General features: G+C 51.3%; 1 protein-coding gene across 6 annotated transcripts in view; it reads left to right on the top strand.

Moving 5' to 3' along the window:
• The first annotated feature begins 414 nt into the window (after positions 1-414).
• Positions 415-17,525, top strand: part of EDA (ectodysplasin A) — a 71,343-nt gene continuing 54,232 nt past the window's right edge. For 2 of the 6 annotated variants that reach the window (XM_068696936.1, XM_068696935.1), the window contains exon 1: positions 417-899. In XM_068696936.1, coding sequence (XP_068553037.1) covers positions 558-899 — 342 coding nt within the window. In that variant the 5' untranslated portion in view covers positions 417-557. Of the gene's footprint in view, positions 900-17,525 lie in introns of all 6 variants that reach the window. The other 4 variants (XM_068696939.1, XM_068696938.1, XM_068696933.1 and 1 more) reach the window with 4 other exon arrangements.

Raw genomic sequence — 17,525 nt, 5'->3', positions numbered from 1 at the left:
TCCATTCTATTCATTTCATTTCATTTCATTTCATTTCACTTCTCATCCTATTCTATTTCTAATCCTAATTCTATTCTATTCTATTTCTGATTTTAATTCTATTCTAATTCCATTCTCTTTCTAACTCTATTCTAATTCTATTCTCTTCTCTTTCTAATTCTATTCTAATTCCGTTCTATTTCTACTCCTAATTCTCTTTCTAATTCTAATTTTATCCCAATTCTCTTCTCCTCCTAACTCTCTTCCCATTCTCTCCCATCCCACCCATCCCTGCGCACCCCCAGCCGCCCCCCCAGACCCGTTCCGTCGGGCTCCTCTCCGTGCGCTCCGCGGCCGCTCGGGGCGGAGCGGCCCCCCCGGCCCCCCCCCCCCCCCCGCCGCCCCTCCCCGCCGCCGAGCCCCGCCCGCTGGTGGGGCGCTGGGGCGGCCCCGGCCGCGCAGCCCCCGGCGGCCCGGCCCGGCACGGCACGGCACGGCGCGGCTCGGCACGGCGCGGGGCGGCCCGGCGGAGCATGGAGCAGTAGCGGCTGTGCGCCTCGCCGCTCGGACCGCCGGCCATGGGCGCGGAGCGCAGGGGGGAGGCGGCCCGCGGGGGCTGCGCCTGCAGCGGCGGCGGAGGGGGAGGAGGAGGAGGAGGAGGAGGAGAAGGAGGAGGAGGTGGAGGAGGAGGAGGCGGCAGCTGGCGGCTCTTCCTCGGCTTCTTCGCGCTGTCGCTGGCGCTGCACGTCCTGACGCTGGGCTGCTACCTGGAGCTGCGCTCCGAGCTGCGCCGCGAGCGGGGGCCGCAGCCCAACGCCCCCCCGCGCCGCGACGGCACCGCGGCCGCACCGCCCGCGGCTCCGCCCGCAGCGCGCCCGCAGCGCCCGCCCGAGGGCGCCGAGCGGCGGCAGCAGCAGCAGGTGGGTGCCGGGGGGGCCCGGGGGCGAGCACTTGTCGCCGGGGGGGGGCCGGCGGCAGCGCTCCGGCACGGCGGCCCCCGGGGCGCACCGCGCTCCACCTGCCGTCGAGCCCCGCTATCGCGATCCGCCGGCGCGACTCCAGCATCGCCACCTCGGCGGATGGCCCGAGGGCGCGCACCGGGCTCTCCGTGCGCACCCGGAGTGCTTTCCACCCCTTCACCCCCCCCCCAGCCGCCCTAGGGCTCCCCGGTGCAGGGGTCCGCTCGCCCGCATCGCCCCCCAGCCAGCACACCCGGGGGGCTGCACAAATCCGGCGTGCGCAGAGCCACCGGTTTGGGAACTTGTCCCTCCCGCACGGCCCCGGGGCGAGCTCGGCCTCCGTGCGCGCACGCAGGGCAGGCTCGGGCTGCCCAAAACCCCTCTGGGGCTCCGGCTTCCCAAAGCAAAGCCCGAGCAGCAGCCGAAGCGGGAGAGCCCGAGCTCTCCGGCCATCTCCCCTGCCCTTTGTTACTTAAGCAGTGTCAACGTAAAGCGTAAAGCGAGCCTGAGCCGCCCGATGTCATGTTTGGCTTCTTGGATTGTCTTGTAATAGCATGCGGCTGGAGTGCCTTTCGTGTTATCATGCTAAATCTGCTCAGGCTTCAGAGCTCTTCTTTCCAGCGCATGTTTAATGAAATACCAGAATGAATAGCTGAGGCATTCATAAATTACGGCGTTAGATAATTTGTCTCCGAATGTGTGCCGAGATCCAAATGCTGCTCTCCACAGCTGACATACTCCAGATAAGGTAATGCTAATTATTAATTTATTTCCCTCACATCTGCCCCGTCAGGCGCAGGAGGAAGGGTTCTTGCAGACATGTTGAAGTGCTTGGTCGCGAGAGAAAGTTTCCTGGTAGCAGGAGCAGGCAGGGCTCCGGGCGCGATGGGCAGCAGTTTGCAGCCCAGCTGCTGGCCCCGAAAGCTGCCTGCTTGGAAGCGCGTGCACTGACACCACGGGATTGATGGTGCTTGTGGCATTGTTTCTCCCCCGATTCTCACTGACTTTTCTGCATTACTGCCTGCTTGGGCGTATTTACAGCTGAAAAAAACCCAGCCTTCAGTGTTGCAGTGTTTCACTAGTGTACCCGTTTGTTTCCTGATCGCAGCAATGAGGCGAGGTGTTTGCAAACAGCCTTCCCCCAAAAAGTGAACTACGGTGTTAGAAACCTCCCCGTGCCTGTAGGATTCCCAGCTGCTTTCCAAGCCCTAGCAGCCAGCCTGCGCTGCTGTTAAACCCCGAGTGCAATCCCATGCAAACGTGTCCCGAGGCACAAGGCAGCAGAACCGAAGCGGGAGTGACTCAGTGAGCGTTTTGGAGGGGTACCAGGGGGGCTGTGAGCGGTGACACCGCTCCCCACGGGTCGGGGCGTGCAGCGGGGGGCTTCAGCGTCCCGACGGACGGCGACCCCATGAGCCCTCCCTGCACCTCTCCTCGGGACGGTCAGCGAAGGAGCAGAGTAAGCGCCGCGTGTGCCGCTGCGCTCGTGCGAGCTGCTTTAAAGCCCTTCCCCTCCCTGACCCCCCCCCCCCCTTTATTTTATTTTCTTCCTTTCTGACCCGAGGCGGGAGGGAGGGGGAGGCCGGGGAGCGATGGTCAGCGCAGATATTTTGGCAGAAGCCTCGCTGGCGGCGTGCCAGAAATGACCTCATGACAGGAGTGAGATTTGGCAGCGCGATAACGCTCTGCTTTCCTATCTTACAGGGTATTCAAATATGTAACTAATTTAAGATACAAGGGCAATTTTTCATGGCAGAGGTTGAGGCATTGTAGTTCACATCTTTGTCCCAGAAGCTGCAGAGCGTTGCATCATCAGTTTGGCTTCTAGATTAAAAGTTCGTTAATGCCGCTTTAATTCATTGACTCTTCAATGGCTGCCGCTCCGAGGCGAGCGGGGCTGGGTGGCGGCCGCGCTGCTGTCATGGTGCGTTGGGCCCCGGCTGGCATTACAAAATACAAATCATCTCTGCGGATGGGTGTGCTCGTGGAGCACAAAGCGGGTCTGTCAGTGCGCTCGTTAGACTTTGGCAGGCGCTTCGGTAATGGCTCCGGCGCAGGGAGCAGGCGGCAGGGTACCACATACGGCCTGGTTAAAACTTCTGTGCCTGATCCGGGCGATGTTCTGTTGTCAGAAAATCGCCGTTTTTGTGGCTGAGCACTGCCTTCTCAGGGGAACCTGCTGGATCCTGAGTGCCAGCAACAACCAGCTGTGTGCGGCGCAGGATCCGACCCCGTGCCGGTGCCAACTCCTCATGGGAGGACAGGTCGGGGCACCGGGCTCTTCAGCGTCAGGACACCCCGGGCCAAATCCCAAAACGATGTTTGCGGATTTAAACATGGGCTGTGACGAGGAAGGTGCTGTGGTGTAGCTGTTACAGGGCCGGGGCTGCTGCAGGGGCCCAGCACCGCGTTGCTGGGGATGCGCACTCGTTGCTGGGGATGCGCACTCGAGGCCAGCGCAGGGCCAAACGGGTGTCCTGAGGCGGGCACAAAAAGTGCCAAAACCTTCTTGGAGTGCAGTCAGACATCCACCAGCTGTGCCAGACCAGGCTCGTCCTGGAGGCGTGCGTGAAGGGCAGCTGCTTGGTGCTGCCGTGGAGTTGCACCAGCAAGGTGCTGAGCAGAGGATGGATGCGCACGGAGCCCCCTGACCAGCAGCTGGGCACCGGGGCCAGCCACAGGAGCTCGCTGCGTGCCGGGACCGGTGCTGCAGGAGGGCACACAGCCCGTGGCCACCAGCACGTCCCACTCCGGGCCATCCCGTGCCAGGAGCTCCCAGCCACTGCTTGTGCCAGTGACCTAAAACACAAGGTGTACATGGGACTGAAAATACGTGACCCGAGCACTTTTTGTTTTTCCTGACTGATCATAAACCCACAGGACCTACGGGTGCCCTCAGAAGAGGGACCTTTTACCACCGAGGGTTTTATTCTTTGAGCTGTTGGCTCTTTGTATTTGATGATTTAAACCTTTATATTTGGAAGAGTTTTCAAACGCCCACAGCCAAGTTGCCAGAGTGGTCCCAAATGGTTGGGATGCAGGTAAGGAAGGAGGAGGGGTGGCCCGGAGGTGTCCCCTGGGGTTTGATCCCTGGCCTTTCCTGGAATGCAACAGGTCAGAAGCAGGGACAGACGGGCAGCTGGTGCCCTCCGGAGCAGCAGTTTTGTGGGATCGGGGAACTGCACAGAAAAGCTCTCTTGTCCTCTGACGGCGTGAGGATACCTCAGTGTCCTTGCCTCGCCGGTGCAAAATACCAGTTATTATGCTCCCTGTCTCAATTCCGGCCCCAGGGCGCAGTTATGATTTGCACAGCAAACCATCGTGTGGCCTAAAAGCTCTTAAAGCTGCTTCAGAAACCTCTCCACCCTTCATCATGCCCCAAACCCACCTGCATGCCTTCACCCCGTGGCGTGTGCCTGGCTCCTGCACCCCGAGCCGAGAGGCCGTGCGGGTGCACCACGGATCTGCAAAGAGCTAGAGCGCGGTCCTGATGTGTTTAATGGTTTGTTTTCCCTCAAATTACACTTGGCAATCCTAATTGTCGCTGAAGGAAGCTTGTACATGACAGTAAAGGGAGACCGCAGCGCGCTATCTGGCTAATAACGCTCGATGCCTTTGGTAACCTTCATGCACGTGTTGATGGTGCCCTTCCCTCGGCGGGGGGAACGGCATGCCTGAGGTTGCGTGAGGTTTGGGGGGTGTGCCGGGGGGAGAGGCGCGTAGCGTGATCGCCTGATATCAAATAGAAAACACATTCGTGCTACTATGCCTAGGAATATTCTGTGCAGAACCTGGCACGGCTCCATCAGCTCCAGTTCTTTACGGAGAAAATCGTGCACGGCGTCAGGAGAACGGGAGCGGGTGCCGGGCGTGCGCCTCGCGCGTGCTCTGCGTGAGGCTGGGGGCGTGCTGGGGTTTCAGCCTCCCCAGCACCAACAAGCTTGCTTATTTACAGACGTACCGTGCCTCTTCGGTGCCGTTTGTTCCCCCGAGTTGCCCCGTGCCAAGCAGGTCGGGCGGACACGCCGGCTCCTCTTCGTGCTGCTTGCTCGCTGACTCTCGCACGACGCCGAGCGCAGGTTTTGCTTTTTGGCTGAGCCTCGGGCTGCTGGATGTCGTCGCTGCCCAGCTGCTCAGCCCAGCAGGCTCACGCCTGGGGGAAGCCGTCGGTAGGATCGCGCCAGCTCTCCTGCCTCCCTGCGCACGTCAGCGGGGGGGACGGGTGCTGGAAAATAGTTGATAACTGTGCAGCACAATAGGAAGCTTTTTTTTTTTTTTCTCCTCCCTCTCCCAGCCAAGAGCACAGGAAAAGTAGATGGGGGACAAGCGTGGAGAGCACTCGGGGATGCGCGGGAAGGAAAAGAGGAAACGCTTGGGATCACGGAGGTGCTGATGTATTGTAGGAAACAGAAACGTGAGCACGGGAGTAGCCAAGAGCTTGGTCAGGTCTCGGCTCAGATACAACACAAAGTGCTTTATCAAACCGTGGTAGTATTTTAACCTTTTAATGTTGTTTTTCTTACCGCATAATACTATAAATCTTCCCTGCTCTTCCATACACATGTAGTATCTTGTAATGCTAATTAAACTGCACACAGTCCTAATTTTGCTCTCATACTAATCCAATATATTTTTCTTGACTCGAAGCCAAGCCCTGAGAACCTCAGAGCATGCAAAGCTCTCAATCCACTCTTATTATATGTTAATGACTTTGTATTTTAATATCTTTCAACACTTAAGAGGATGTTATTTTTTTAGAGGTGTCTGGCTGCAAAAGGTAACCCGTATGCGAGAGGCTGAGGGGTTTCTGCCAGCGTAGAGCAGTAAACAAATTCCCCGCAATGAGTGAGTGGTAAGTGCATCTCTGAAGATGTGATCTGTCAGGATTCATTGTGCACAAATACAAATTACAGCGAGATTTGGATGCAATTTGAAAATAGTTAACTGTCTTTATAGGTTCGGAAAATAAAACTCCTGCCTAGGCTTTTACATGTTGCAGTTGTAAGCGCTCTCTTGTTAAACTCTTGGGGAAACGAACTGTTTTTGTATGCTAATGGTGCTGATGCCAGTTGGGCCTGAACGCTACTATAACCGAAATAATTACTAACAGATGCGGGGATATTAAAATGAGCTCTTTCCATAAGGCCAAATAAAATTCTGTTGTAAGTGCAAAGTACTAAATATGCGAGATTGTATTGATGAAATGCCAGTGCTGTAATGCGTTCCAAATGGCAAGTGCCAGCATCCTCTGACTCAAGCTGCACCTCGACTGCAGCTCGGCTCTCCCCACTATGCTCCCACTTCCTCGTAAATGGCTTGCACAGCGGGAGGAACAGAGCAGCCACTCGAAATATCTGTAGGTCTGCAAGCCATTTAGCTCTGTGCTGCGCCTCCTGTCTTTGCGTGGCGGAGCGGAACGCCGTGCGGAGCTGAGCGGGGTGCCCGCAGCGCTGTTTTCTTGCTCAGATCATCCGGGAGAATTAAATGCGTGCAAGCAGACGTGGGGAGCTCTGCCACGCTGCAGGCACACCGGTGTTGCATGGCTTTGCAGCAGTGTGCCTGGCATGGTGTCACGGTGGCTTTGTGGGGTGCGGTGTGGCATGGCACGGGGGCGCAGCAGCTCGCGGTGCGCGGTGTTGGCTTTGGCACGGCATTGCCTGGTTGTGCGTGTGGCCTGGTGTTGCAGCAGGTGCTGCAGGGCACGGTTTGGCAGGGTTGCAGGGTTTGCATGGCCTTGCAGCGGGATGCTCGGGGGCCCAGCAGGAGGCACGGACTAAATATGTGTTAAATCCAGGCAGAGATCACAATAGCCCGAGCCACTGAAGTGATGGCAAATGGCACTTCACAACACCAGGCCCTTCTTTTCTCTGCTGTTTACTCCCCCCTTTTTACAAGAGGCACAATGTGCCAATAGCTCCCAGAGCCTTAGCAGCTCATCAGGCACAAAGCAGGGTTAAATGCCACATCTGCCCCGGGCAATGGGCTGGTGCCACTGTCCCTGTGCGCTGTCCCTGTGCTGCTGTCCCTGTGCGCAGCCTTTGTTTGGCTCCCATTCATCCTCCCTTTGCAATTCATTTCACCTCTGTGTTTTAAATCTCTCTCCAGGCACATAACAAGGCAGAGGGAGGAAGGCAGTGAAGTAGTTTCTTAAGCCATCACTTGATGGGAAATCCACCTCTGGAGCGGGTAGCAGCTCTGCAGTCCCATGTGGCACAGGCAGAAGTGCAGATTCCTCGCCACGGTGCCACTGCCCTGCCAAGGAAGGGGGGCTGTGGTGCCCAGCACCAGCCTCTGCCAGCAGCGAGATGTGCCCATCTCAGGAAAATGCTGTCCCTGGGCTTTGGGGTCTTGTCCCTGGGCTTTGGGGTCTTGTCCCTGGGCTTTGGGGTCTTATCCCAGTCGGTATTCTCCACCCCGTCACAGTGAGCATTGCGCTGTGGGCATGGGGGTTTTGTCTACTAAAAAAAATAATAATAAATTAATGGGTTGAAACAAGAGCAGAGATGAGACAAACACCTGCTGGAGCATCCCTGCACCAGAAGATGCTCTTTTGCCCTCTCTCCCTCCTGATTTTAGGGGTAGCCCCAGTGGGGAATGGGGGTCACTTAAGGTAAAATAACGGAATGCATCCAGGTATGCAGCGAATACCCCGCCAGCTTGATTTCTGGGGCTAAAGGGAAGCTCAGGAATTTGAAGGTATAAATTCAGCTTACTGTGAAATGCAGCTTATGGTCACAAGACCATAAGACCTGCAGGGCCCTGGCCCAGGGAATGGGTTTGGATCAAGTGTGTCCTTCAGCCTCCTGCACCGCTGCTGCTGGCCTTCACCGGCGCTTTTCCTTAACTTCCCATGGGGTAGGAAACCCAGTAAATCATTTACAGCTTTTGCTGTGCCACCTTGCTGTGACACTGAGCTGAAAAAACAGCTCACGTTGATAAAGGAGATTTTTTTTTTCCTTACTGCTATTGTAGGATTCTTTCATTCTGGCTTAGCGCTTTTGACCCATTGCCCCCTGTCCACCTAGATCCTCATCAGGGCTTGGGAAACCTGGTGATGGAAGTTAGGAGGGGTGCTGGTTTTGTCCGGAAAGCTTTAATTCTCATTCTTTCCCATTAAACATACGTAGGCAGAAAAACGAGAGCGAAATCTGGATTGCTGGATTTGCAATTGGTGAGGCATACCGAGAGAGAGCAGGGTGAAAACGTGTAGAGAGAGTAGCTGGTTTTTCACTGCAGCCCTTACTACCTTTTTAGTGATAATGACCCAAATTGGCTGCTCCTGGCTGTGGCTGGGCTTGCTGGTGCATGTTTGTGCAGCAGCGTTAGCTCCTGGCCCCAGGACCCGCCGTCCTCCTGGCCCCGGGGCGTGGGAAGAAGCTGGGCTCTCGCCGTGCCTCCAAGGAAATCGTGGGACATTTTTCTGCTGAAGGTCAAAGGGAAGCCTCTTCTCATTGCTGGTGAAGGATGGAGTTGAAAGGTATCTGTTGTCGTTTTTAAATGAATTTTGTATCTTCTTTTTCGCAACATCTTTATTGCTGGCCCGGAGTTTGGCTTTAATGTGAGTTATCATCTTCATTTCTTGGCATCCTCGGATAACAAACCCATGACGTTATTTTTCGCGTTTATATTGGTTGCAATTCCATCCTTCGCCGTGTCTGCACTATTTCTCCTCTTGCTGAAAGGAGCAGCTCGAACCTCCAAATGCCTGCCCAGCCCCCTGAGCTGCACAGGGCTCGCTCTCGAGCGTGGGGAGAAATCCCAGTGAGAAGTGCGGCCGTCCTGGTGTTTTTTTTTTAAAGGAGGGGAAAATAGTGTTAGGCCTGTTGCATAATACTGAGTAACCAAAATTTGCTTTATTTTGGTGTTCTTTCTAGTGGCAAAGTTTTCTTTTTGGGAAAGCTTATAGCACCTGAGCGCTGTCGTGGTGCTGCTCAGGTGTTTGGAGGAGGTGGCGTTCTTTTGGGTTTTGTTTTCCTTATTTTTGTATTATCGTAAATGTGGAGGATCGCAGCAGTGCCACTAGCTGAAGTTTGGTAGCAAAGCTCAGGGAGGATGGAGACCTTCCCTTGCTCACAGATGGCACGCGCCAACCTCATCCCTTCTGCCTGCTCCCCTTCCAGACCTTGTGTGTGCTTGTGGAGGAGTTTTCTCATCTTTCTTCAGCAAAAAATTAAGTCACTGGTGGACTTTGCACCAGGTCTTAGCTTTTACTGATGCTGTGCTAAGGCTCAAGCTCATTCTTCAGTAGAAGCGGTGCTGCTGTCTTTTGCTTGAGGACAAAGACAGGAACGTGTGCAGGAGGAGCTGGCAGGTAACGGGGCTGTGGGTTTGAATTCAGAGACAGCTGCCCTACACGACTTTGAGTTATGTTGCACGAGGCTGGACCTTGCTGTCTGTGAGAGCTACCTGCCTGCTGCCTGGCTGCAGCAGCTCGCCTGCTCATAAATGCAGCATCCAAATTTTATTCTACACTACACACATGTATATATATATTTTTTCAGTGATTAAGGTTTAAAAAAAAAAGCAGCTAAACATGAAACTCAAATCTCATAATGTGCTTGCTTTTACAGGTCACTTTTTATTGATGCTTCACTTCATTTTTAAAGAATTTCGAAGTTGCTTATAGGCTTTTTCTCTTTTTACGGGGAAGCTTTATAGCTTAAAGTACCTTCATGTGATTTGGGTTCTTTTTTAGTGTTATTCGGTATAAAAAAGCACAATGTCTGTAACTATGTTAGCATGCAATTTTATGGTTTATATGCTCAAATTGGTCGTGCTTCCATCTCCTCGCTGTCTCCCTTGCGGTGGCTGGGCTGGAGAAGCTCTCGTCATGCTCGTTGACCGCAGCTACGCGAAGAGCACAATATAAAAATGCCATTCTTGTGGAATTTTGAAGTGGTTTTGATGTTTATATGTGCTCGTGACTCTTTAATCTCTACTTCCAAGAAAGGTGTGACTTTATTTTCTGTGTGGTTTTGTTCTGGACAAGATCTAACGAGCGTTGCTCTAACAACACGGGATTTTTCTGCTGCTCCCCGTGACTGCTGATGGCTTGCTTGTGACACAGCGTAGTATTTAGGTGGCCGTGAGGCCCTTTCTGTGAAGCTGTAGTAGTGTTTGTTTCCTAAAACTTGAATATTGAATCCAGACTGACTAAATCCCCACACGGGAAAATTACTGTATTTAGTAATAAAATGAAACGTGAGCTCGTTGGGTTCAAATGAATGCATTCAGACCCGAGCAGGAGAATTAACTTTCAGGTGCTGTGTTCGCAAAGGCAGCAGTGAAGCACTGGAACCGTATGAGTTCCAGATGGATCTGCAGCAGCAGAGCTGCCTGCTTCACGGGGAGGTGCAGCGCTGCTCCTGGGCACCCAGGGGTGAAAGTCATGTCCAGCTTCAGCTGAGAGTGAGGAGACAGCAAGGGCATGGTCTGATACTTCGTTCTTCATTATAGACGCATTATTTCTAGGTCAGCTTGAAATTCTGGGTGCTGCAGAGAAGCAGGAGCCCCAAGAAATCAGCATGAAGGAAATTTCCATCGCAATTACCATGATCGTGGCTGACGAGCATGCAGGTCTTGGTTTGTTTGGTATAACGTGAGCCTTCTACTTTTTGTCCCCCATTAGAACTTGAAATCGAGGGCTCTGCTGCCTGCGGGGCAAAGTCATCAGCCAGTTTTCCTGCTTGGGGACGAGCAACCCACGGGTTTGGCTCTGCCTGGCGTGCGGTCCTGTGCGAGGGTGGCTTTGGTACCTGGGGTGATGGCAACTGCTGGGCGAGGAGAGGAACGGCAGGCTTCTGTGGCTGCCTCCTCCTGCTGGGCTTAGTCACGCTGACGAGATTAAAATTGAATCTGATTCTGTTATCTCTGTGGCATTAATTAAGGCTCCGCAATTTTCCAGCCAAATCCTTGTCAGTGCTAATGGGAGCTCTCGGGACTGCTGCGTGGTGAAACGGTGCGGTGAGTTACTCGCATGTGATTCTCCAAAACCTGAGGGAAAACAGTGCAACTTTGCATCACTTTATTGTCATGTGAGAGATGACGATCACTTGGGGTGCTGTTTGGCTCTGACTCCGTTTCTACTGACAAGTTGCATCACAATGTGGTAATTACCATGATATCTCAATTAAAAAAAAAAAAAAAAGATAAGCAGAAACCAAAAAAAATAGTCATAATATAACTGGCCAAACCCTGCTGAGGCTAATAGTAAGAAGATTTTGCAGGGATGCAGCCAAGGGGACCAGATTTCGGAAGGAGTCTGATTCCAACTTGCTTCAGGTATGTTGATAATGGCTCTTGCAGCTAAATGCATTTGGTGAAAGCATCGAGAACAAGGATAACGCTCTTTAAAGCCTTCAAGAGGTCAGTTGCGAGGGCCTTTGGAGGCTCAACACAAGCCTTGCTTGGATTTCTGTCTGGCGAGACGGCGGCTCAATGAGAAGCACCAAACCTCGTGCTGCCAAAAACGCTACCGGGCAGCAGCGGTGTGCGCGTGGTGGGATTTTGGGAGGAGCTGGAGAGCCTGTGCACTCCGTGCTTGTGTCAGTGTCTGCAATTTAATCGTATCGAGCAGCTCTGCCCCTGGCATCACCCACGTGTGCCCAGCACACCGAAGCTGGGGCTGCGCCGCGCTCCTTCGGCCGCACGCTATCTGCAAATGCCGCAAGCGTCAGCGAAGTCACGTAGCGGGGAGCAGCAGCCCGTGCGCGGCTCTGAAGCCGAAAGCAGCATGCCTGTAATAAAAGCAGGCTCCGACTTCAAACAAATGTGTACTGCACAGTTGTTGTTAGCACTCTGATGTGCGGCTGCAGAACTTGGACAATTTATAGTCGTTGCATCAAGCGCCTTAGTCAGTTCCATATGTGCTGTCTTCATGCGTTTGCTGGTATGAAATGGTAGGATAAGATCTCGGAAGTTGAGGTCTTCAAGTGTTAAATACAAAGCATTGCTCCTGCAGGCTCAGCTCTGCTGATCCAAGTGTCTGGCGCACATTTCTAACAACAGCCTGAATTTGCCAAGGAAAATTACGCTAGATATAGCAAATAGCTGTCAACTCTTTCCTCCCTAGTCTGTCAGTCTGCTTTTCGCTCTCTTTTCGGAAAAAACGGGGATGTTTAGAAGTGAGAGGAGAGGTAGGTTTTTCTCTTCAGCGTGTTCCCAATCTCGGTGAAGCCCCAGCCCCTCTCCTCCATCCCCTTGCCCCCTCGGGTCCCTTTGCAGCCCCACTGCCGAGGGCTGCATCGAGCCTGGAGTAATTTGAGTTCTCCTACGCTAACCAAGTATGGGAGGAGGAATTTTGGCTAACGTATTAACTAGCCCTGAGAAAGCAGTTCCTGTGTAACCGAGACTTTGCACATTTCCCTGGCACTGTCACCCTGCACTCGTGGATACCTGCTGTTAAACCAGACGGGGCACGGCCACTCATGGGTGGCTGCAGCTGTGCTTGGAGCAAAGTCCCTGGGCCGGTGTCCCCCCCCCGGAGCACTGTGTGCTTCTCAGGGCTTGCTGGTTCTTGGCTCAACGCTGCTGGAAAAAGTCTCCTAAATGGTAATCCTGATAACGACAGTCAGCGGGGGCGGCTGGGGAAGTCGAATTTTTGGTCAGCTCTCAGTCAGACATCTGGGCAGCTTCAAGTGACGTCTGAATCAGGTACTGAACTGGTTAAATATTCCTGCTGGTAAAGCAACGACAGGTATCTTCTGCTGGATCCACATTTGCTGTATCAAATCTGGCAAATAGTGCAAATTTTTATGTTGTGAACAGAAACCATGCCCCGAGGCTACGACTGAAAGGAAAGGTCTCACTGACATATTTACCTAGCAATTTTGCTATCATTAAATATGCTTTCTCGAAAACCCCAAACCCCAGAACAATAGCAACAGAAAAACATTGAAGGTTTTGGGAGCAGATGCAGCTTCAAGATAACAAATTATTTTTGCTCTTTGTTTGACTACTTGGCATTTAAAAGGTAATTAAAATGAGGCCAAGTGTAGTTAGAGAGTTTGTTTAAAAAAAGTCTCCGTGCTTGGAGAATGAAGCAAAAGTGCAGTTGTGAGAAATGGAGGCACTGTCCCATGAAAAATCAATATTAGTCTTTCACGTTGTAAAGCAGTAACACTTGTTCTGATCCAGCTGTTTCCTTTTCTTTCAATATTAATTTTCACGACAGAGAAGGCTACTGACATTGAAGTTGGTCCAAACTACACCTGGAGCGCTCTGTTAACGCTGGCACACATAACACCGAGTAATAATGCATCGTTTCTAAGAACGGCCTTAGAGGGTTTGTTGTACAAAGCAGGGCACAAGAAACATGATACTCAACTGGTGATCGCAGGCAGAAATGCTTTGCAATGGGGAAATTTTAGTTTAGTCAAGGTTGCTTACATGCCTTTCTTCCAGCCGAAGGGCAAATGACGCTGTTAGCGTTAAATGTTGGTCTGTGACATCTTAACATGAAATATGCCTTACCTCTCCAAGATTGAGCTGCAGTTATCGCTGTTCCAAAAATTCTTCCCTGGTTTTTATTTTTGGCCTTGCCCAAAAATGGACCCATGTTAAATGCTCATGCTGTTAAAGTGTTTGGTTGGGAAGGGAAAAGCACCGATTAAATGTCCTCAGAGGGCCTTGGAGGGCTCTTATCCCTTTGTCTGTTTTGCTCTGAGGTTTGCACCTTTAAAAAAATGAAAGAAAAAAGAAGTCGGATTCTTGACATAGCTGCTAAGTTTTCTGGACAGTGTCCACCTCAGCCCTTTCCAAGGTCTGCCTACTTCTGTGGGCACTCATCTATTTTACTGGCAGCGTGGCCTTACCAGCTGCCCCCAGCCCACAGCAGCAGCGTGGATCCATTCTGCAGCTGGAAATGAATATTTTGAAGGGACTTTGTCACATTTAAAAACTAATTTTGTTCCGTCAGAGGCAGTGTAGCTGTGGCCTGGCTGAGAGGATGCTGTTTCCAGGCAGCTCTATACATTTTTGGTTGATTCTGCTGGCTGAGGGTGCTGTGTGGCACTCGGCCCTCGGGCCTCGTGATGCACACGGTGGCTTTTGGGCCTGTAGAGCTCTCATTTGGGTGGAAACATCTGGGCTGAGCAGTGGTGGTGATAAATGTCCTGCTTCAAGTGCTGGATAAAAGCACGTTGAGGGCACGTGCACGTTGGTTTTGTGCAAGCATTTCCCTTTCGCTGCCCTTCTCACTCCATCAGCTCTCAGTTTGCCCTTAGGCCGCATCCACCCCCCAGAAGTGCAGCGGGGCTTTGGGGGAGAATTTTTGGCACTTCTGTCCAGAGCCAAAAGCCCTGTGTGTGAGATGAGGAGAGCAGCTGGCACCTGAGGCCGGGCTGTAGGGCTTGGAGGGGTGCAGAGGCCAGGGTGCGCCTCGTGGTTCCACCCCAGCCTCTCGAGCATCTCGTTGGTAATATGAAGCCTTGGATAGTCTTTAAAAAAATTGCTTTAGGTGAAAATCAGACACGTAGAGTGGATTAAGTTTTAAATTTTCATGCTAGCCTAGTTGGAAACACATCACCATGCATATTTTACACTTAGAGGATCCCTTTGGTGATTATTTTGCCTTTTCCCAGTTCTGTGCTAAGAATGAACAAGTAAAGATTATTCTCATTTTACATTTCTGCTGTCATTGCAGAATGCAGGCGTTTTGCAGATTGAAAGGAGTTGGGTTATTTCTTACAGAATCCTATTTTCTTTTTTTTTTTTTCCCCCCATGCTAACTCCATAACATAATTGTTTGCACATAAATTAAGCAGAATTCTTTGGCCAGCTCTTCTGCACACCTGTGCACTCACTCGCATGTTCTGCCAATAAATCGCTACGGCTGAATGTTACTTCTAAAATACTTGCTGAAGAATGATTTTTGAAATCTGAAAATTGTTTCACTAATGCTCGAACTACTCAGGAGCAGTGATTTCCACTGCCCCCCGCTCCCCTCCAAGACCTAAACTTGTACTTCTCGTGTGGTCATTTGTGAGTTAGTGCTATGTGCAGATGTGTTATTCTTGTAAGTAAATGAACTGCTTATGTTCTTTAAAATATAATTTTATCATTTTATGATGGTCCAAGGACTGAATTTACCAAAACTGGCACCACAGAATACACCCAGCTGAAGCTGTCAGGAGAGTCCTGCACTGCCACGGGCAGCTGCTTGCTCTGGCAAAATCCCATGTGCTTGTGGGCATTTTGGGATTAATCTGAGATGTGAATTCAAAGTGGATTGACCTGTACCAACCCCGGGGTGGTTGCTGTGGTCCTCCACAAATCCCACTGGTCTTGGTCTCCACTGGTCCAAGCCGGTCGCTGGGTTGTGTGCTGGAAGGGGTCAACCTCGGGTTCATTTCTGGCCATTCAAATAGCACAGGAATCTCCTGCAATGTCCAGCACAGCTGAGCTTTCAGGACTGGAAAACCTGTTCATAGTCGATGTTTTCAGCCCTTCTTCCCCCATCTCTGAAAGGCTCCCCTTCTTATTTTGTGCCATTTGCTGTTACTTTGTGCATTCTTCTTACCCAAATGAGCGAATATTTCCTCTAATTATTTTAGAAGCTCTTGACTACAGTAATACCTGATAGCGCACAATTCCCTGGGTTAAACTTGTTAAATAAAGTTAATTATTTGGGGATTTTATTTATTTAATCTTATGGTTTATGATTATCAGGATGGAGTTGTAGTATTATGTGAAAGGCTATAAATGCATTGGATTTTCCTGTCATCCCCTGTTTTTATTTCAAGCCATTTGAGAGTTGGCAATTATCTGGACTCGCTTAGAAGTATCAGAAAGGTAATTACCCTTCTAGCTACGAGCTGTTACCATAGGGGTGATTTCTCACTGCTGGTATTAATGCTAACCTGTCGAGTTCCTCACGTGGTGGCCGTGCCGGCAAGCTGCTTGTTGTTAGATTAATGAAATATCGCAGCAACGAGCTTTCCTTTCAAGTTTTAGGGCCGCAGTCAGGCACCTTGACACGCAAGGCAGCGCTGATTGTGTTCCACGTGCCGCCTCCAGCCCAGGGGTCTCACGTTAAGCCCTTTGTCCCTGTCCTGCCTGCTGACCCCGGCTGGTGCTGCCGCAGGAACCGAGCCCTCCGCCGGCCTGCGGTGACTCTGATGAATATATATGGGATTTTTGTCCTGTGGAACAGCCCTCTGTTCGGAAAGCAGGGCTAAGGTTAGCCAGGGTAACAGGAGAAAAGCGATGAGAGGAGTGCGGCAGGCTGCTGCGCGGTGCAGAGGTAGGTTTGTACAGTAGGAGAACGTCCTCAGAAAAGCGTGTGTTTGTGCCCACAGCCATTAAGCTTAATAATCTTGCTGTCTGTATCGACTTACAAATGAAAGCTTGCAGTAATTTGGAGCAGCATTTGAATTGTGAGTGGTAGTGATGATGCTGAGCTTGTCTTTTAATGCTGAGTTTAGAGTCTTTGAGGTTTGGATTAAAAAAAACTTCAATGAAACCACAAAAAAGACATTGGAAGCATAACTGAACAGGTGGAACAAATTTGTTAAATCTGTTATTGGGAAAACAGCAACTTGCTTTTAAGAAATAAATCAATCTGCAGCTCAGTGTTTCATAATGAGGAGTGGGATAGGAAAATCTAAAAATATCTACAAATGAGAGCTAATGCTCTGAAGGAACAGATCCAAACTAGAATATAATATTGCCCATTGTGGTGACAATAAGTATTTTAAAGTTCATTGAGATCCTTGCTGTGATGCAGATGGGACTTGAAGAGCCAGCATATTTCACTTGGCTGGGTCCAGTTTTTATTTGCATAATAACTTATTATATGTATTGCCAGTAGCTCGCGGAGCCCCTGGTCAGGATTGGGAAACCACGATGAGTTCATACTCCTCTCCATGGTTAGACAATATATTAAACGGCAGATTTGGAGGGCGGTGTCTCTAGTAAGTAATGCAAGTGATTGTGTGCTTAAAATGGAAAAAAACAAATCTCTAAGCCCTGCTTTGGAACAGGTGGGTGACCTTCACGTGGTCCCAGCTCTGTTTGCCAAGTGCCTCTTCGGCTTCGTCGCTTCGTCGTGTTTGTCCCCAGCCTTGGGCACAATTTCCAGGACCAAATCTTAGTAAGGGAAAGGAATTTATCCAGGCGATGTAAAATGCATGCACTGGCACCTGCGTTTTCAGAAGGGTGTCACTGCATTCTCTAGCTTTTTAAATTTTTTTTTTGTTTTAAATTTCCACTTTAACGTTCGGGCAGCACAGACAGCTTTGCTTCCATGTTTCTTGGAAAGCCGCTCCTCAGCTTCGTGCTGTTCAGCAGGATTTTTCTGGCCTTATTCCGGCGTTGTCCTTGCTCAGCTGAGTCCGAGCACCCTGTGACACCCAGTGGGGCAGCTCTGCAGCGCTGCCACCAGCTTCCCGCTCTGGCCCATCTCCCTTCCCTCTCTGATATTTGCTGAGGGCTTCTCCGTGCTTCTCACAAGTGCTGTTTCAGAGTAGCTGTTCCGAATTAATGGGATCCACACGGACAGCTGTTGCTCAGAGGCAAGTAGGTAAGTGCATCCATACAGCTCCAGCTCTTGCATGACGCTCGCCCTTCGGGGAAGCACCGTGCACTTGG

The sequence above is a fragment of the Anas acuta genome, chromosome 13 (assembly GCF_963932015.1).
Source record: "Anas acuta chromosome 13, bAnaAcu1.1, whole genome shotgun sequence".
Lineage (NCBI taxonomy): Eukaryota > Metazoa > Chordata > Aves > Anseriformes > Anatidae > Anas > Anas acuta.
Note: the sequence above shows the minus strand (reverse complement) of the source record. Positions and strands in the feature narration are given on the sequence as shown.